Source organism: Macaca thibetana, chromosome 11, assembly GCF_024542745.1.
Source record: "Macaca thibetana thibetana isolate TM-01 chromosome 11, ASM2454274v1, whole genome shotgun sequence".
Lineage (NCBI taxonomy): Eukaryota > Metazoa > Chordata > Mammalia > Primates > Cercopithecidae > Macaca > Macaca thibetana.
The window spans coordinates 15,797,399-15,818,709 of NC_065588.1; the positions used below are offsets into that span (position 1 = coordinate 15,797,399).

At 40.1% G+C, this 21,311-nt stretch overlaps 2 protein-coding genes across 3 annotated transcripts in view; one reads left to right on the forward strand and one right to left on the reverse strand.

Moving 5' to 3' along the window:
- Nucleotides 1–4,723, forward strand: part of PTPRO (protein tyrosine phosphatase receptor type O) — a 272,722-nt gene extending 267,999 nt beyond the window's left edge. For both annotated transcript variants that reach the window (XM_050749472.1, XM_050749473.1), the window contains 2 exons: nucleotides 1,312–1,432; nucleotides 2,469–4,723. In XM_050749472.1, the coding sequence (XP_050605429.1) occupies nucleotides 1,312–1,416 (105 nt within the window). In that variant the 3' untranslated portion in view covers nucleotides 1,417–1,432; nucleotides 2,469–4,723. The remainder of the gene's footprint in view (nucleotides 1–1,311; nucleotides 1,433–2,468) is intronic.
- The window catches only part of MGP (matrix Gla protein), an 836,939-nt gene that overhangs the window by 726,375 nt on the left and 89,253 nt on the right, over nucleotides 1–21,311 (reverse strand). The gene's annotated exons all lie outside the window — the stretch shown is intronic.

Consider the following 21,311-nt stretch of genomic DNA (forward strand, 5'->3'; position numbering starts at 1 on the left):
AAGGACAGACTAATGTTTCATTATAGACACACTATTGCATACTTAAACCAATCTCCTTTTTATAGAACATTAAATTGGATTATTTCCCACTTTTTACTATCATCTGTGTCCACACCATTATTAACACTTTATTAATTCTGCCTCCACAAATAATAGGTAAAATGGACTGCCTCAACAAACTTGTCATCATTAAATATTATCTTTTCCTTTTAGCTTTGTCCACTACATAGATAGAAAATAATGATTTCAATTTACTTTTTATTACTTGACTATTTTTGGCATATTTTAATATTTCCTCAGTTTACTTCAAAAATCATTTAATAAGCACAAGCTAACTGCTAGGCATTAGGAATAAAAATACATAGTTTCTAACTTCCAGGGACTATTTGGCCTAGTGGCTGATGTCCTTTACTTATTTATCTATTTGTATGTTACTGATTTAGATGACTTTATCACAAAAATAAAGGTATCAATATTCTGTCATAATTCTAGAAAATATTTTTCTCTCCCAGTTTCTGGTTTACCCTATGTTTTATTCTTTTTAACTTTTTTAAATATACAGTAGATTGAGATTTTTATTTGTAATTTATTCTACTGCTCTTAATTTTAGAAATTCCTTTCCTAAAGTAATCAGAAATTAACCAATATTTTCCCCTATATTTTTAATGACAATTTATTAAATTACCTGGAATTTACTTTGGTGTATGATAAGGGGATATCCTTTTTTTTTCCAAAATAGCCCCATAATTTGATTGAATATTCATTTCCTTTAACATTAATAATGATCTAATGTACAGCATGGTGAACATAGTTCATAATACCATATTGTATACTTGAAATTTGCTAGGAAAGTAGATCTTAAGTGTTCTCACCACACACACACACACACACACACACACACAAATATATATACACATATATACACATACACATATATAAAAACATATATATAATCTGGGGTGATGAATGTGTTAACTAGCTTGATTGTGGTAATCATTTCATAATATATATGTATATCAAATCATCACATTGTACACCTTAAATATATACAATTTTTATTATATTGCAATAAAGTTAGGGGAAAAAATTCCACTGTTTTTTAAAAAAACCATGATGTTCTAAGCTCTATTATTAATCAGAATACTTTTACAGTTGATTCTTTTGGATTTTCTAGTTATAAAACTGTATCTCTGTACATAATGAAAATGGTTTCCTTTAACACCAGATCTTGATCATTAAAACTGTCATAGTATAAAATATTATGTCTTTCCACATATCTGCTCTGAAACCTGTTTTTGTCTTTTGTTCCAGGAACAGTACATTTTTATCCATCAGTGTGTGCAACTGATGTGGATGAAGAAGAAGCAGCAGTTCTGCATCAGTGATGTCATATACGAGAATGTTAGCAAGTCCTAGTTCAGAATCTGGAGCAGTAAGTGGAGAAGAGCTCACCACAAGTGCTCGGTCTTAGAACTATTAGAGGGGGACGTGATGGATGGGACAAAAGACAGCAGTAGCCATTTGTATTGACTCTGACTTCACATGAGTATTGCTTCCCAGCTCCTGGCCACACATGGGTGGTCACAGGGAGAAACAAGTACTGTAGCAGATCTTTGAGTTTCAATGCAGCTTGGTTGGTGTTAGCAACAAACAGGAGTTTCTGCACCTCATGATGACTTCACCTCCATTCCCTCTACTCAGAACCCTAAATTATTCTGTTATTGGATCTGTGCCTGTAATATCAGGATACTACCATCCAAATCTATCTAAATACCTTGTGCAAATATTTTATTGATTATAAGGGCTGTATAAGAGGTTACCAAAAAGACATGAGCTGGATTGGACACTCCTAAAACCAAAAACAGCAGTGACAATAGAGTCTCAGGATAGTCTCAGGATAGCCTGAAAATGCCTTGATCTCTCCTATTATGTGAGCCCTTCCTTGAGCTTCATGAAGGCACTTGTAACATATTCAATGCCTTGTACTCCAATTTTGACTAGGAGATCAGATTTTGGAGGTATAAGTAATCTTGGCTGAGGTAACAGTAATCTGCCCATTTAGTTCAGTAAACAGACTGTAGAGTGTCTGACTATACTGGGGGGAGAGGAGCCAATGACAGGGTAGGGAGAGGACAGTGGTGCATGATGGGAGAATCATGAAAGTCTGGGAAGCATATGGACCAGTGGGCAGCAGGATAGGATTAGCGCTGCACCTGTACATCCATCAAGAGAGACAGAGCACACAATGGAACAGGAAGGATAAAAAATAAAGAAAGAGAGAAACAAATTTTCTGGGAGAGGGAAAGACATTCAGACCCACAGAAAGGTGGCAGCACACAGAGAAAGATGCACAGATCAACCCACATCTGCATGGGTTGTGAGATTGAGCATAGTGAGAGCAGTGGTGGAGCAGGAGAAGGTTGCCGTGACACCAGGCTGCTTACTGTCTTTCTCTGTCTCATTCACAGGAGAGGACATGATGTGCCCCCATCCTCCCTTGCTTCCAGATTGTTTTAGGGGGCCCTGATAGTCATTATTCTAAAAAGAGGCCCTGCTTTGTACTATGTGGCCAAGGAGATAATTTATCTCACAGAAGCACCGGGAAGACTTAGCCTTAAAGAGCCTACAGTGTCTTTTTGGACTCTTTCACTTCGGGACATTTAATAATGGACCAAATTCAATAGAACACCAGGAAGGTCAAGACGCTCTCCAAAGGGCAGGAAGTACAGCACTTCCGAAGAGTTTCGTTGGCCCTTTGCTGGTTGGGCTGAGTTTTTTATTTTTAAGTGTTTGTTTTTAAGTGCAATAATTTTTGTGTGTGTGTGATTCTTATCAGAAAGTTGAATTGTTTTCTGCCTACACCATTCATCAGCCCCATTACCCAGGAAGGAATAGGCATTGTTAGCATCAGATTATACCTCATTATTCAAAGGAGGCATGGCCACACAAGAAGAAATGGTCATTCTGCTTCAAGGACATTGAGCCAGCACTATCTGTACTCCAACATTACTGGATCTGGAGTGGGGAGGTTGGACACGGAAGTAAGGGGTTCTACCCACAGATCAACTGTGTAATCTTTTCCTATTCCAAATATGAAAAGCTATAATTCAACTTCAAAGTAGAGTAGAAAAAAAACTTGTCTTAACTGTTCTAGTTCTTGATGGTTTTCTTCCTTATTAACAGTTGGTGTTTCTTCCTTGGCCCTTTTGGACTAATGTTACTGTCCAGGTTCTTTCTCGAGAAACCACATCTGGTTCAGAAGAGTGTCAAGTCGGACTCTAAACTCCGTTGCTGTCTGAGCAATCTTGGTGCCTAGACTTTGCATTCCTTGTTCTGTTGACCTGCATACATGTGAGAGCTATTTCTTTAAGAACTATATAGGCTGTGAAAACGCACTTTCTTTCCCCCAAAGAGCTGGGAATTTATGAAGTTATGGCAATGAACTGCAGCATGCTGGGACAATTATTTAACTCCATTTTTTTTTGGTAATATTGTCAAATGTCTCTGTGGATTCTGACAGAGATTTCTCTTTGTTTTGTTATTCTTTTGGTTGTCAGTTTCATTTTAACGAGTGTAACTAGTACCATTTTATTCTTTGGATTTTGTATAATTACAGTACATGATTGTGTATTGTGACATGAATGCTATCAAAATGACATTGATGGCATTGTGAAACCTGTTACTTTGTGTCACTTCCTGATAAATAAGAGGTGATGACATGGATATACAACAGAAAACACTCTGAGTTGAAAGTAAGCACAAACTGGCTGCTTCCCCGTGGCAACTGTGGCTGTTGTAAGCCTCCATGTGTGTGCTTTCAGAAGGCTTTGCTCCTCTTCGTGCACCTGACACTGCCCCTTCCCCTGGCTTCCCTCTATCCCTGATCATCTTCATGAAGCCACAGATAGAAGATCAGCTTAATATTTTATCAGTGACCTCAGTGATGGTGAAGGATGCCAAATGAACAGCTCTGCACCCCACCGTCTCTCGTCACTGAGAAGGCTTGGCTATGGCAGACCTTGGCAGAGTTTCTTGCGAGATCTGGCCAGTGAGTCTCAGTTTCACCTTGCAGGGTGAATGGCAGAGGATGCCCATACCCTGCAGGTTAACAGCTTGGGCTCCTCAGGGATTGTCAGTTCCTACTCACCTTCCTGCTCCCACCTCCTCCTCTTCTTCTCACCCCCCACTCCTTTATTTCCCTTTTTGGACATTTTAATAACATATCGCACCACGCTCAGGAACAAACATGGTTAATGAAAGGTGGCAAAGGGATGTGTGACATTCTTAGATTTTCACACATGGACAGTCAGGAGTGAAATGTGCAACCTTGGAAGAGCTGATACAATGTATGGTAAGCTGAAATACATTTCCAACACTGCAGCTCAGAGCGTACAGAAGTCTTGGAGCCTGGAACATTGCTTCCTATGAAACAAAGCACTTCATAAATATTTTATGTTTTTCTTGAGCACCCCATCAAGGTAGGGATCGAATAGTGCCCGATCAATTTTCCCAAAAGGAAGGAGGAAGTATCCAGAGTTTAGACTGAAGGCTCATAGTCAAAACTACAGGAAGGTCACACTGTTCACTGGACCACTGTTGCTCCTCAGTTTGTAGAGCTTATGATGGAAAAGGCATCAGTCTATCAAAATACTTGATTAATCCCGATAATGACTTTGGAATTATCTCTCCTGGGTCTCAGTTAATAAACTGAAGAATGACCTAATCATAGCTAGAAACAGGTATAAGAAGTATCGGGTATGATAATTGACCCAAAGGTGCTCTGTGTCTTGTTCTGTCGTGTATGTTCCATAAAGCTACTCTAACCAGTTCTGTTTCCACACTAGGACCCAACTTTCAGCATTCAGGAGGAGAGGGTTCCAGAGCCTCTGCATTATTAATTAGGGTTTTTAAAATTCATTTGAGTAGTGCTTTGTTCCAAAAGAACACAGGGCCCTTAGCGCATGCGTTCACAATAGCCTGTATGGCACACAAAAAGATCTAAAAACTTGAGCATTACAAAACATTTCACTTTGAGTGCTATTTTTTCTTTTTGAGACAGAGTCTCTCTCTGTTGCCCAGGCTGGGGTGTAATGGCACAATGGCGTGATCTTGGCTTACTGCAGCTTCCACCTCCCGAGTTCAAGTGATTCTTCTGCCTCAGCCTCCTGAGTAGCTGAGATTACAGGTGCGCACCACAACGCCCAGCTAAATTTTTGTATTTTTAGTAGAAACGGGGTTTCACCATGTTGGCCTGGCTGGTCTCAAACTCCTGACCTCAGATGACCCACCCACCTCGGCCTCCCAAAGTGCTGGAATTACAGGTCTGAGCCACCATGCCAGGCCTTGAGTGCTATTGAGATCAAATTCCTTGGCTGCAAAAGATAATTTATGAAGTTAATGGAGAAACTAGCATTAGAATCTAATTAATAAATGTAATAGTTGACACCATGATATCCATTACTTCATATGATGATTTTATCTAACTTGAAAAGAAAAGAGGGATGGATGACAGCATTTTTTGGAAAAGCATTTTAATTCAGGGTCTACAATTTCCCACTGTAAAGACAACATTGCCTCCAAAATGTAAAATTAGAAAAGTTACTACTTTTTTTTTAAATGTCAGATTTTATAATGTATCTCCTTTCCTAAAAACTGTTCCTACTCCCAAAAAGGTGACACAGCTCTCAAAGGAGGCTGTGGTGTCAACAGGCAAAGCAGGATCAGGGGCTTTGTTTTTGAATTTTTTGCAGGCCACTTGATAGCTGCTTGCTAGAGTATTGGTTCTTAGCCAAGGAGTTAAAGTTACTGAGTCCAATCTCTATGAGCCAAAATTCTCCCTGCTTTCTAGCAAGGAGGCCTTCCTTTACACCTCAGGAAATGTCTGATGTAATGTGCTTCAAATAGCTGGCTTGCATCCTAGCTCACAGATCTCTAGTCTGGTACTTGGCACAGGGATGAAGTCCAAGAGCCATGCCCATCATTGAATATAACATTCACTTTGGCCAAAGGGGTTATAAAGCAACAAAATATAACCTGCAAAACCTGCAAACTTCCGCCCCTGATTTTTCATAGCCTCATTTGGAACCATTTGAAGGAAGTTTCAGCTGTGACATCTCTGATCCCTGGCCTTCCAGAAGAGTAAGATTTTTGCTTTTAGTTTTATCTGGTGATTATCACAAGGCCTTTTCCTGGTGGGTCACTGGATTAAAGATGGAGTATAAGGTTTAGCTCTGGGAGTTGCATTAGAGGAGGAACATGAACAGACTGAAGGCTGTCCCGACATGGTCACCAGATCCACTGAAATGTGGGAAAATAACAGGTTATGTTAACAGAACCTGGGAAAACGGGGGCTATTAAATCTGGAGTAAAGGAAGTCATTTATTGAATCATTCAGTCAACAAACATGTGTTTATCTAATCATATTGGAGGAATCAATCAATCCATCCATCCATCTAAGATTTCTTGACCACTTGCAATATGCTAGGCCCTGTGGTAAGCAAAAATATGACGACTTTTAAAAATAGGCTGTATAATCAGTTTTAATACTGTTGTTGGAAGGTTCAAGAAAGCCTTAGTCAAGTCTTTTTCAACATTTTTACTTATATCTTCCACAACTTTGTCAATATATCTTCCGGACATACCCACCAGCCATCATATTTAATGATGTTAAATATTTTCCCCAATGGCTTATATAACAGAAACAACAAATATTCATTGTTTTGGTTACTCATAAACCACTAGAAACCCTGACATGATCGCTTTTGCTTGATAAGAATCATCAGACTAGTCCTGCACTCCTACTCATAACAAGACTCTCCTCAACCATATTCCTGGTGGATGGCTAAGTCTTTTCTACTGAACACTTTCAGAGGGAGGAATCGCTCCTAAGGTAACAAAGCATTTTTTCTTTTGTTTACACATCCAAGGACCTTACTGACGTTAAGAATGTATGAGTCTGTGCCCCCCATGGGCATGGAAATCTACTTCCCCATCTTGGGAAAAAAGAAAAAAACAGGTTCTGTGACTGCTTTGAATACCGGACTGGCTTCTCACTTGGCAGCAAAGGAGATGGCACTTATACCTGACTCAGGGAGCAATGGGAGTTTCTTTCTAATGTGTTAATCCCTTTATGTTCATATCCTCAACTTCAAAACATCATTAGGAGGTGATAATACTCATTTACCAGGTGACGAAGTTGAGAGACAATAAGGTGAAGAGGCAGTGTAGTTAAATTACAACTACAGGGTTAGAAAGTGGCAGAAGCAGGATTCCAAGCCAGCTCTGCCCAGCCCTAAACCTTTTCCCTCACGACTTCATGCTGTTTCTCGTTCCTACTTGGCATGGATAAAGTGCAGTAGGACGGAATTAATAGCTTCATCTCCAGGTAATGTGTTTAATACAGAGGGGAGGCATTCAAGTTGAGAAATGGTAAATCCCTAATCTTCTAAGAAAATCATTGATTTATTGAACCTTTCATGCCAGGCACCGTAGAAGGGGGTATGGCTATGAAGATGGATGCAACGAGATTCTTGCTTCTAGTTTACATTCTAGTAGGGGAAATCAGAAGTAAAAATAAGGGCAACAAAGTATAACAGACACCATGATAGAAACAAAAAGCATCCAATGTAGGTCCAAGGGAAGGACAGGTGATTTTTTTTTTTTCTGGAAGGGTCAGGAAACACTATACTACTATATTAAAGGACTAATAACTATAGGGCCACATTAAGCAATACTAAAGAGGAACACTCATTGCTCATTCAGCAAACATGAAGCACCCGTGTGCATCAGTCACTGGGGCCCATATGGATGACCACTCCTCCCACCCTGCCTCCTGAACCTGTTCTTCTTGGCACCTTCCAAAGGGACCATTTCTCTTAAGATGTCCACGAATAGCTCCAGCTCATGTATCACTCAGCAGAATCCACTGGATTTACTCTTACTGCAAACCTAACAGAGCATATTGGGACTACTTTTCAAGACCCTTTGCAGAGTTCTGGCCAATGGAAGGTGTGCTTCCTGGGACTCTGGACCATGAAAATTAACCAGGAGTGGCCGGGCGTGGTGATTCACGCCTGTAATCCCAGCATTTTGGGAGGCCAAGACGGGCAGATCACGAAGTCAGGAGATGGAGACCATCCCGACTAACACAGTGTAACCCCATCTCTACTAAAAATACAAAAAAAAATTAGCCAGGTGTGGTGGTGGGCACCTGTAGTCCCAGCTACTTGGGAGGCTGAGGCAGGAGAATGGCGTGAACCTGGGAGGCAGAGCTTGCAGTGGGACAAGATTGCGCCACTGCACTCCAACCTGGGCGACAGAAAAAACAACAACAACAACAACAACAACAAAAAAGAAAGAAAGAAAAGAAAAATTATGCAGGAGCAACTTTCCATTCCACCCTCCCCTACCCACGTCTTTCTCCTCTCTCTCTCTCTCTCTCTCTCTCTCTCTCTCTCTCTGTCTGTCTCTCGGGGTGTGTGTGTGTATGCCTCTTTCTCTCTTTCCCTCCCCTCTACCCCAACACAGATGGCAGTGCCACAGGTAGGAGGACCCTGGGTCCCTGAATCACTACTTGGGGAGGGCATATCTGGCAGCATTGGTCCATTATGTGATCAAGAAATAGATTTCTATTGCGTTGTCAATGAGGCTCAGTGATTGCCAGTTACAGCAATCAACCTGCCCTTAACTAATATGGCAGCACAAGGATAACCTTTACAACGACGTTCCATCTAAGTTACAACAGGAAGTTTTCAGAGCAATGGTGTGCGACTGCCCGGTAAAATTCCCAGAAGACAGTTAAAGATGAAGCAGTGCAGAGCAAAGTAAACCCACAACGCCAAACAAGGGTTCAGGAAAGGCCACAGAGCAATAATGGTTCCTTTAATAAATAAACTTTTTAATGGAAATATATGAATTCTTCTTTATAAGTTGTTTCCCTCCAAGTTAGATCTCTCCTGATCTTTTGGTTGTCACTGCTTTTCACACCCCATCATAAGACCATGACTCAGGACACCCACTAGAATTTCTTACCCTTACACTAGGCCACTGCCTCTGAATCAGACTCCTGGATTCCTATTAACAATATACCCCAGAGTGGTTTCCCATCAACAAAAGCTCATACATACAGGAGCCCATGAGGCTTGGCGTGTGGAGCGATGCTGGGAAACCCAGTCCTTTGCTTTTTGTGTGTGTCCTGGTGCGTTCCAGAGCCATGGTCACAGTTCAAAGCCAGCTGACACAAAATATTTTTGTTCAGTTCTAAGAACACCAAAATGTCCAAAGAGCAGTTTAAACTAGAAAAAGTTAACTGTAACCACTAAATCCTTTATAAATATAAAACAGGATGGTCTTAGAAAGCTTCCTTCATGTCCAAAACCAAATTAGATCATATTGTCCCTTAACCAATGAACTTGGGAAACAGCACAGGATGGGGTCCAGCAGGACAGCAGAGCAGAGGGGCTTAGAATAAGGAACTGTGGATGAAGAGAGGCTTGAGCTAAGTTTCTGCTCCTGACTACATATAACTCAGTCGTCTAATCTATGAAATGACATCGTGATGGTAGCTCTCACATAGGGAGTCTTAGTCAGGGCTATTGTAACAAAGCACCATAAACTAGGTGACTTAAACATTTATTACAGTTCTGGAGGCAGTAAGTCCAAGATCAAGATGCCAGCATGGTGGGTCCTGGTGACAGCCCTCTTCTGAGTAGAGGACAGCTGCCTTCTTGTTGTATGCTCACATGGCAGACACAAGGCAAGAGAGCTCTCTGGGGTCCCTTTTATCAGGGCACTGATCCCATTCATGAAGCTTCCACCTTTATGATATAATTACTTCCCAAAGGCCCCACCTTCTAATATCATTACATTAGGGGTTAGGATTCAACGTACGAATTCTGGGGGGACAAATTCAGTCCATCGCATAGGACATCAGAAGATAACGTGTGTAAGAATCTGAAAACAATACCAGGAATAGTTCAGTACATTACTTGCCACCTTGTTGCAAGTCAATGTCCCACAGTCTCTAAGGGCCATGCTGATAGTCTTCAGCAGACTTGGTAAGAGCATCTGAAGCTGGTATCTGGCCTAGGCTAACTGGATTTTTCCATGGTGACACCTGAACCCCCTCCCCTGGCACCTACCCTCACAGTCACAGACCTTGGAATATAAAAGAGGAATATAAAAGAGGTAAAATGTGGATGACCTTGTGTCATAGGCGTGTGATGCAAAAGCGGAAGCTAGTTTTCCAGATAAGAGTCCTGATTTCCCAGGCCTGACTTTCCAATTCTCTACCAGCAAATGTATCACCAATGTGTGTGTTTTATGTCCAGTGCATGTAATCTATGCTAGCGGGTTTCCCAGAAAAGCAATGTCAGCACCTAATTTACATTCCATGAAGATGTCTGCAGCTGTACAGATAATCTGCACAAATCCCTTGCACTAAAACTATGTCTAGAAAGCTGACTAATTCTAAGACAAGACAGTCAATGTGGACAAGCCTTAATATGTACGTACGCCTGGGTCAAGTTAAGAAGAGATGCTTGGAGTGAACAAACACCGCTTGTGAACACCACTTAATCCCTCTGTGAACTGGTTTCCTTGTTTGTTAATGGCAATAATAAGAGTCTCCTCCACAGGGTTGTGCTGAGGATTAAATGTAAAGCCCTTGGCATGGTGCCTGGTGGTCTGGGGGTGCAGAGTGGCATAATTGAGAAAGTATAGTCTGTAGAGGCACAGAACTCTGTGCTCTTATGCTCACTAGCAGTGTGGGCTTGAGAAGTCATCTACTATTTCTCAGCCTAAGTGTCCCCACAATAAGGAAGTAATACCTATGTTTTAGAGTTGTGGTAAAACTTACAACTGGTTGTGTAAAGCACCGGCCAAAAGCCTGGCACAGTCAGCATAGCAAAAATGCAGTATGATTCTTCAGATTTCCAAATCTCCCCCTCTCTCAGTGCATTTAGGTCACCAAACCCACCTACTCCCCTCAGTACCAAGACATCTACAGCGTGAGTGTGCCCCTTTGATTCCTCAGTCCCACATAGGCGCCCTTATCATGAGCACGCCCGCCCACAAGGTCAGCTCCCAGAGCAGCGGTAACAACCCAACCTGTTAAGTGCTGCCACACTTGGAGTCAGCAGCTCCCGTAAGAGGCAGAAGTTTGGCCAGGCGCCGTGGCCCATGCCTGTAATCCCAGCACTTTGGGAGGCCAAGGCCAGCAGATTACTTGAGGTCAGGAGTTCAACCCCAGACTAGCCTGGCCAATATGGTGAAACCCCGTCTCTACTAAAAATATATGTTTAAAAAAATTAGCTGGGCGTGGTGGCCTGCGCCTGCAGTCCCAACTACTTGGGAGGCTGAGGCAGGAGAATCGTTTGAACCCAGGAGGCAGAGGTTGCAGTGAGCTGAGATCACGCCACTGCACTCCAGCCTGGGTGACAGAGCAAACTCCGTATCGAAAAAAAAAAAAAGAGGCAGAGGTTTTGTCTGCACGTACATGTCACATATTGGGGTGGGATACTCAGTTGGAAAAATACTAAAAGAATTTGGAAGCATCCAGGCAATTTCAGATATCTGTTTTAATTTGCATTCTGTAAATCCACTGCGTTGTCACCAAGGTATAATGTCACAATAGTCATTTTCTCATTTTTTTCCATTTGCTGCAATGCAAATGAAACAAATTACCCAAACTTCCAAATTCCATCCTATAATAAGATTAGTTTTGGAGATGAGGCAATAAACTAACTTCCCTGTGCTGTTTTCCTAATAAAAAATGAGCTCTTACTTATATACTGCAAGATACTAGGTTGCTACAGGCTAGTAACACCCATGACCTGCTTACCTTGCAAAGAGCTGTATTTTGTGTGTGTGTATGAGACAGAGTCTCGCTCTGTCACCCAGGCTGGAGTTCAGTGGCGCAATCTCAGGAGAGCTGTATTTTGTGAGCTAGAAACAGTTCATGGCACCTGTCTTAGCCTCTTTTAGGCTGTGTTCCAGTAGCTCTGCTGCTTTGGTGCCTTCACTAGTGAAAGACCAATCCTTGTCCCACATGCCTCCTAAGAGCTGGAGAGGACACTGTCGTGCTTACCACACGACAGATTAACTTGAAGCAAATGTGTATGTACTCCTAGTTTGGGCCTGGCTATTATGGGCAGGGTTGAGACTAAGATCCACTAATTTTTGCCCTGATTTATTGATATTTTTGTGTAACGTCTACACCAAAGCATAAATGTGGACCTATGAGAGAATGTCCAAAGGTAATTTTTCTATCTAAACAAAATAGTGCTTTGAGGAGGTGGTCAGTCATTTGAAATTCCCCATAGATACAAATGACCTTTGCAACTGACAATTATATCTCCTAGTTCAGCTGCTGCCTGGAACAACCAGTGTCCAGAGTCCACCTTCATGTGCACCTGCAAGGGCCTTCATGGGACCTGGATTTCCAAGGTCCAGAGATTTCCAAATAAAGCTCCAGACTCCTCTCTGCAGCTTCAGTGCCGATTTTACCTGTGTTATATAGAGGCATACTATATAAAATTTCATTGTTTAAAAAAGTGCTTTTTCTGCTTACATTGTTGTATACACCAACCTACATAATACATGAGAGAATAAAAGGTTTGCATGGTACATAGAAGTCCAAGAAATTGAGTCAAAATTTAGTTGTCCGCTTTGTAATCTTTTACAAGCTACTTAACTAATCTGAGTTTCCATTTCTTCTCTTATAAAGTGGGATATATGTGAAAGTGCTCAGCACACATGAATTCAGTTCCTGTTTCCCTTTCCTTAGAATAGACGGGAGAGCAGAAGGCCTTGGCATATGATACCAGTTCAGAGTAAGAAACAATGAAACAGGACAGACTCCGAAAGATCTAGAGATTTCAATTTCTCGCCAGTTTGTGTGTGTGTGCGTGTGTGCGTGTGTGTTCGCGTCTGTGTGTGTGTGTTCATGCATGTGTGCTTTATTCCATTTTTCCATGGGCTGAAAGGGCCTTCATTTCATTTTTGGAGTAAACAGGAATGATTGAACATGGGGAAATTATATTCTATTCCATATGCAGGGCTTTCCCACCCAAGGCAGCCCAGAAATGGAGCAGGAATTGGGCCAACTGCCTGGGATTACAGTCAGGAAGGAAAGAGCCGTGAGAGCTGCCTGGACCAGGACCATCTGGGCCCCGCAGCAGTCCTGGCTCATCGCCCACCTCCTTCCAGCACCAAGCTCAAGGTGATGTGCCCAAAGCTCTTTCGAAGGCATTTCAACTGTTAAGACAACCCAGTTCATACAGAAATCCACGTTCAGGACCTTAGTTCTCTCAGAGCGTGTAATAGCCACCCCCTCCTCCAATTCAGCTTCACGTTTAATTGTGTAGTTCTTAGTAATTCTGTCTTATCAGAATTATGCTAACTTTTCATTTTTTAACCTTTCTTTCACAAATGTGACGAGATAAATCTGAACATTTGGGTATTAGAAGCTATTTCTTCTGCTAAGTGTGCCCCCCACTCAAAACAAAAACAACAAAAACAAAAAACAACTGAGCATTTCCCGAAAAACTGTTCTCAGAACACTGGCTTCTTTTTCTGTCCTCAACTGAGGATGGAAAGGAACAAAGAGACAAGCAAAGGGGCTGTGAGATGATGTGGGAGCAGGTCTTTAAAATGTAGGAGAAAAGAAGGGATTGGGGAACCAAGATGATGGAGAGAGAATGGGTGGGGAAAAAGAAACATGTCATTCAAACTGAAATTCCTATATAGAACCCAGAACTGCTGAGAATGCAACCTTTCTCTGGAAGTCACTTGCAGCAACCATGACTTTATAAGTATTTTATGCTTTATTTTAGTTTTTTAAATAAGTATGCAAGAGAAAGCTGGTATTATAGAATGATAAAATGTTTTCCTTTCCCAATCCGTTCCTAAGGGCCCTTTGTACAACCCTACGAACATCTTTCATCCTAGTTACGAAGTTAAGGTCATGCCCTTTGGGAAAAACTAAGTGCCACAGCACAAAATTACAGTCTCTGGGAAGTCAGCGCTGCTAGTTGTAGGATGTAATTTTGTCCTAAGAAATCAGTAAAACTAGATTCAGGGATAAATAAGGCAAACTGCAATGGTTCTTTAGATTGTCTATTCCTTGATGGCAGAGACCCTGTCCAGGTTTCTCTTTGAATATCCAATTCTAAAAGTAAACACGTGCTAAATGTTTGTTGAATGAACATTGTCTCCTGCTTAGAAAAACCAGTCTTCATATAAACTCCTTTATGGACTGTCTACAATTTTCTAATGTTGTTCCACCTTCCTTATGCAAGCATTGAGAAGAAAGTGAGGAGACTCAGACCTGGTGAGATCTCCACCCAACCCCTAGTGCAACCTTTATAAAGTTAATTTTCGGAAACAAGTGAATCCCATAGTTCCTATACATTTTCTTAGAGAAAAGTGTGAAAAGAAGAGTTTTAAGTGATTAGAAGAACTCCCACATTAGCTTCCTATGACCCAGTGCCTATTAAGGAGAGGGAAAGAGATAAAATCTATTGGTCCCCTTTGATAAGCAGTACAAGACTGTCATATCTGGGATAAGGAAAACTTGCCAGCTCTCCACTGGTGGACAGTTCTGCAACCTCAGATCAGCATGCTAAAATTCAAGCAGAGCAAGATAGTCCCACTGAACTGAAGAGGCAAAGACCAGAATTCAGTTCAGCTGAAGTGCCTGAAATTTCTCAAAAGTGGCACAAGGGTGTAGGGATTTGTGCAGAGTGGCCACACAAAGCTGTAAGTGAATCTACCTCCCATCCTTAGCATAGGCAACATCACCCAAGGCCTACCAGTGACTGCTACAAGGCTGAGAGTAGACTAGAGCTACCAGGGTAGTTGTGCAAGGGACATTAGCAGTCCAGCTCAGCAAAAGTGAGATTTGTTTGGCACCTTTTAACAACCTGGGATGTAAATTCAGCTAAGATTAAAAATATCCTGGGCATTCATCCAAAATGCAAAAAGGACCTTAGAACTAAGGAGCCTAGAGTAAAAACTGGTCTTCTCAGGTACAAACAAAGCCTAGAACTATGCCCTGACAAGATTTGCAAAGGAGAGTTTTTAGATCAAGTTCCACTAAGTTAGAGGCTCTTGCAAAAAACATTTTGCTTCCCATAATTCATTCTAACAAAGCATAAAACCAAGCCTATACAATTCTAAAGTGATCAGCCGGCATTGAACTCCCTGCTAGAACAAAAACAAACATTCCTCAAGGAAAGATAACATAGTCTAGGATATCTGAAACATACCATCTGCAATGTCAAATATATAATAAAAAATTAGGACACACACAAAGAAACAGGACAATAGGACCAATGTTAGCGGGGAAAGCAATGAACAGAAAGTGAGCATGAGAAGGCTCAAATGTTAAACTCAGCAGATGAAGATTGTGAAATAGCCTTTGTGCATTATGGAACTAAAAGTGTGTTCAAAGAATTAAGGGAAATATATTATTTTATGAGTAAACAAATAGTCTTAGCAGAGAAATGGAAGTTATATAAACCAACTAAATGTAAATTCTAGAACTTACACAATAATTGAAATGAAAAATTTTCTTGATTGGCTCAATAGAAAAGAGAAGATCACAGATTTTAAAAAAAGAGCTGGTGAATCTGAATATTGAGAGAAATTTTAGTATCTAAATAATAGGGAACATATGTATTTTAAAAATTAACAGAGATTCAGGGATCTTGGGGAATGATATAAAATGGCCTAATATATATGTATATAATAGGAGGCTTAGGAGAGAAAAAAAGAGGAGAAAAAATATCAGAGGAATATGCCTTCTAATGATGAGAAAGCATTGATTCATACATCCGGAAACTCACTGAATCCTGAATAGGCAAACTACCAAGAAAACCACATCAACTTGATAATCAAGCTGTTGAAAATGAAAGATACCAAAAAGAACCTTGAAAAGAGCCAAAGGGAAAAACATGAAAGATGGCTGTCACGTCATCAGGAACAATGAAACCCAAAAATCAATGAAATGACATTTTTAAAGTGCCAGAGTTAAAAATGGTAACCTAGAATTTTGTATTTGTATACAGTGAAAATATGCTTTAAAAAGCAAGGTGAAACTGCTCCCAGTTTTGGCCAAGGTGAAGTCAGAGGGACTAGATTTACCCTCCAGTCTGAAACAATTGAAGAAAACAAAATACATGAAAGGGCAGCTTTCAAGATATTGAACACTAGACGATGAATGCCAGTGATTACAGAAAGATAAAAAATGCATGAGGAAATCCTACAATTGTTCCCAGCTTTCTGCCTAAAGATTGTTTCTGGCTGGGTGCAGTGGCTCACGCCTATAATCCTAACACTTTGGGAGGTCAAGGCAGGAGGATCGCTTGAAGCCAGGTGTTTAAGACTAGTGAGACCCTGACTCTTAAAAAAAAAAAATACACACAAAACAAAAAGATTGTTTCCAACCTATAGTGCAGGGAGCCCATGAGGACTCCAGATCCCTTGAGTAGGGAAGACAAAGTTGATAGTGTGAGAAGGACAAGGGAACTAAAGTTCACAGGACAGTGTGGCAGAGAGGAGAGAACTATCCAAAGAGAGAGCTGCAAAGATCTTTACAGGTTCCCCATAGATTCTTCAAGTTAGTATTGATAAGGGCATACATAGGAGAAAATTGCCCAAGGCTGAGAAAAGAACCACCTGAAAGAATTAGAAGGAACAATTTCCAGAGTCTGACACAGGACCAGAAATAGTTCTCATTCCCACCAGACAAAATGAAAAACATTATAATTCATGGAACAATACGTGGAATATTCAGAAGGGATTTGACTTAATGGTGGGATAAAATTAGCCCTTGTATAAATACTGCTTTGGTTTAACCTAACAAAGCTTAAAAGCCAGATCAGAAAGGATCAAACTATTTCCAAGTAACTTAATAGTATCCCAAAACATATCTCAATAATAGTTTATAAAGATAAAAAGTGTGCAACACATGATAAGATAAAATTCCCAATGTCTGACATCAAATTAAAAATTATATGTCATGCAGAGAAATGAGACCTATAGTGAAGGCAACAAAATCAATTAAAATCAAGCTAGAAGCTACAAAGATGATAGAATAAACAAGGATATTAGGAGAGTTTTTTTTTCAATTTTTCTATTATGGTAAAATACACACAGAATTCACCATCTTTAACATGTTTACATGTATGATTCAATGGCATTAAATACATTCATGTTATGCAGTCATATCATTGCTGTTCATCTCCAAAACACTTTTCATCTTGGTAAATGAAAACTCTATACCAGTTAAACAGTAACTGTGGATATTAGTCCCTTAACAGATATACAACTTGGAAGCATTTTCTCCCAATACGTTGGCTGCCATTTTTGCTCTGTTGATAGTGTATTTTCATGCACAACTAAAAAAAAATTAATGAACTCCTATTTTCTATTTTTTCCTTATATTTTCTCTGTTTTTGGTATAATATCCAAGAAACAATTGCCAAATTCAATGTTGCAAACTTTTGCCCTATGTTTTCTTCTAAGAGTTTCATAGTTTTAGGTCTTACATTTAGGTCACGGATCCATTCAAGTTAAATTTTGTTAGGTAACGCCCCGACTTCATTCTTCTGTATGTGATTACCTAGTATTTCCAGCACTGTTTGTTGAAAAGACTGTTTTCTCCCCCATTGACTGGTCTTGGTACCCCTGTGAAAACTCATTTGACTAGAGAGGCAAGGGTTTATTTCTGGACTCTATTCTATTTCATTGGTCTATATGTCTTTTTTTTTTTTTTTTCAAGTTTTGTTTTAGATTTGGGGGTACATGTGCAGATTTGTTACAAAGGTATATCACGTGATGTTGAGGTTTGGGGTGTGAACACGCCCATCACCCAGATAGTACCCCATAGGTAGCAAAGTACCCCATAAGTAGCTTTTTCAGCCTTGCCTCTACCTCTGTCCCTCCCTGCTTTTGGAGTCCCCAGTGTCTACTGTTCCCATCTTTATGTCCATGAGTACCCAGTGTTTAGCTCCAACTTATGACTGAGAACATGTAATATTTGTGTTTCCATGTCTGCATTAATTCACTTAGGATAATGGCCTCCAGTGCCATCATGCTGCTGCAAAGAACATGATTTCATTCTTTTTACGGCTGCGTAGTATTCCATGGTGTACATTTTCCACATTTTCCTTATACAATCTATTGTTGATGGGCACTGAAGTTAATTCCGTGTCTTTGCTATAGTGAATAGTGCTACTATGAATATGCAAGTGTATGTCTTTTTGGTAAAATGATTTGTTTTCCGCTCTTACTGCCCAAGCTGGAGTACAATGGCGTGGGCTCGGCTCACCACAACCTCCGCCTCCTGGGTTCAAGTGATTCTCAGCCTCCCGAGTAGCTGGGATTACAGGCATGCGCCGCCACGCCCAGCTAATTTTGTATTTTTAGTAGAGATGGGGTTTCTCCATGTTGGTCAGACTGAACTCGAACGCCCAGCCTCAGGTGATCTGCCCACCTCCACCTCCCAAAGTGCTCGGATTACAGGCGTGAGCCACTGCGCCTGGCCAATTTGTTTTCTTTTGGATATATACCCAGTAATGGAATTGCTAGGTCAAATGACAGTTCTGTTTTAGGTTCTTTGAGAAATCTGCGAACTGCTTTCCACAGTGGCCGAACTAATTTACATTCCCATCAGCGATGTGTATGTGTTCCCTTTTCTCTATAGCTTCACCATCTGTTTTTTGAGTTTTTAATAACAGCCATTCTGACTGTGAGATGGTCTCTCTTGTTATTTTGATTTGCATTCCTCTGATCTCTAGTAATGATGAGCATTTTTTCATATGTTTACAGGCTGCTTACACATCTTCTTTCCAGAAGTGTCTGTTCATGACCTTTGCCTACTTTTTTTTTTTTTTCCCCTGAGATGGAGTTTTGCTCTTGTTGCCCAGGCTGGAGTGCAATGGCATGATCTCGGCTCTGTGCAACCTCCACTTACCAGGTTCAAGAGATTCTCCTGCCTCATCCTCCTGAGTAGCTGGGATTATAGGCATGCATCACTATGCCTGGCTAATTTTGTATTTTTAGTAGAGACAGGGTTTCATCATGTTGGTCATGCTAGTCTTGAACTCCTGACCTCAGGTGATCCACCCACCTCAGTCTCCCAAAGTGCTGGGATTACAGGCATGAGCCACCACACCTGGCCCTTTGCCTACTTTTGAAAGTACTTATTTGTTTTTCACTTGTTGATTTGCTTAAGTTCCTTATAAATTCTGGATATTAGACCTTTGTTAGATGCATAGTTTGCAAATATTTTCCGTCATTCTGTAGGTTGTCTGTCTACTCTGTTGATAGTTTCTTTTGCTGTGTAGAAGCTCTTTAGTTTAATTAGATCCTACTTGTCCTTTTGTTGTTGTTGTTGTAATAGCAATAAATTCTTTGCCAAGACCAGTGTCAAGAGGGTATTTCCTAGGTTTTCTAGGATTTTTATAGCTTGAGGCTTTACCTTTAAGTCTTTAATCCATCTTGAGTTAATTTTTGTGTGTGGTAATAGGTAGGGGTCTAGTTTCATTCTTCTGGATATGGCTAGCCAGTCATCCCAGCACCATTTATTGAATAGGGAGTCCTTTTCCCCCTGTTTATTTTTGAAAACTTTGTCAAAGATAAGATAATTGTAGGTAGGCAACTTTATTTCTGGGTTATCTATTCTTCTTCATTGATCTATGTGTCTGCTTCCGTACCAGTATCATGTGGGCTTGAAGTATAGTTTGAAGTTAGATAATATAATCCTTTTTACTTAAGGTTGCTTTTGGTGTTCAGGTTTCTTTTTGATTCCATATGAATTTTAGAGTAGTTTTTTTCTAATTCTGTGAAAAATAACAATGGTAGTTTGATAGGAACAGAATTGACTTTATAGATTGTTTTAGGTAATATGGCCATTTTCACAATATTGATTCTTCCAATCTATGAGCATGGAATGTTTTTCCTATTATTTGTGTCATCTATGATTTCTTTCACCAATGGTTTGCAGTTCTCCTTGTAGAGATATTTTACCTCCCTGGTTAGCCGAATTTCTAAGTATTTGTATGTGTATGTGGCTCAGCTTGAATGTTATTGGTGTGTAGATATGCTACTGAGTTTTGTACATTGATGTCATATCCTAAAACTTTACTGAAGCCTTTCAGTTTTAGGAGGATTTTGGCAAAGTCGTTAGGGTTTTTCTTAGGGATAGAACCATATCAAGAGTGAAGAGAGATAGATTGACTTTTTTTTTTTTTTATCTATTTGGATTCATTTTATGTCTTTCTCTTGCCTGATTGCTCTGCCAAGGACTTCCAGTACTATGTTGAATAGGAGTGGAGAAACTGGGTATCCCTGTCTTGTTCGAATTCTCAAGGGGAATGCTTTCAGTTTTTGCTGGCTTAGTATGATGCCAACTATGGGTTTGACATAGATGGTTTTTATTATTTTGAGGTATATTCCATCGATGCCTGGTTTGTTGAAGGTTTTTTAATCATGAAGAGATGTTAGATTTTATCAAAATCATTTTCCACGCCTGTTGAGATGATCACATAGTCTTTGTTTTTAATTCTGTTTATGTGGTGAATTCCATTTATTGATTTGCATATGTACATTGAGCCAACCTTGCATCCTAAGAATAAGGCCTCCCTGATTGTGATAAATTAACTTTCTCATGTGCTGATGGATTCAATTTGCTAGAATTTTGTTAAGGATTTTTTGAATCTGTATTCGTAGGGAATATTGGCCTTTAGTTTTCATATTTAATTGAGCCTTTGCCAGATTTTGGCATCAGGATGATGCTGGCTTCATAGAATGAGTTAGGGAGGAGTCACTCCTTAATTTTTTGGAATAGTTTCAGTAGGATTCATACCAGCCCATTGGTATGTCTGGCAAAATTCAGCTATGAATTCCTCTGGTCCAGGGCTTTTTTTGGTTGGTAGATTTTTTTATTACTGATTCAATTTTGGAACTCATGACTGGTATGCTGAGGTTTTCAATTTCTTCCTGATGCAATCTTGAGAGGTTGTGTGTTTCCTGGAATTTACCCATTTCTTCTAGATTTTCTGGTTTGTGTGTGTAGAGTTTTTCATAATAGTCTCTGAGGATTTTTTGTATCTCTGTGGGATTGATTGTAATGTCACCTTTGTCATTTCTGATCGTGCTTATTTGGATCTTTGTTTTTCTTTGTTAATCTAGCTAGTGGTCTATCAATCTTATTTATCTTTTCAAAAAACCAACTTTCAGTTTCATTGATCCTTTGTATGGATTTTTGAGTCTCAATTTGATTTAGTTCTGCTTGGACTTTAATTTTT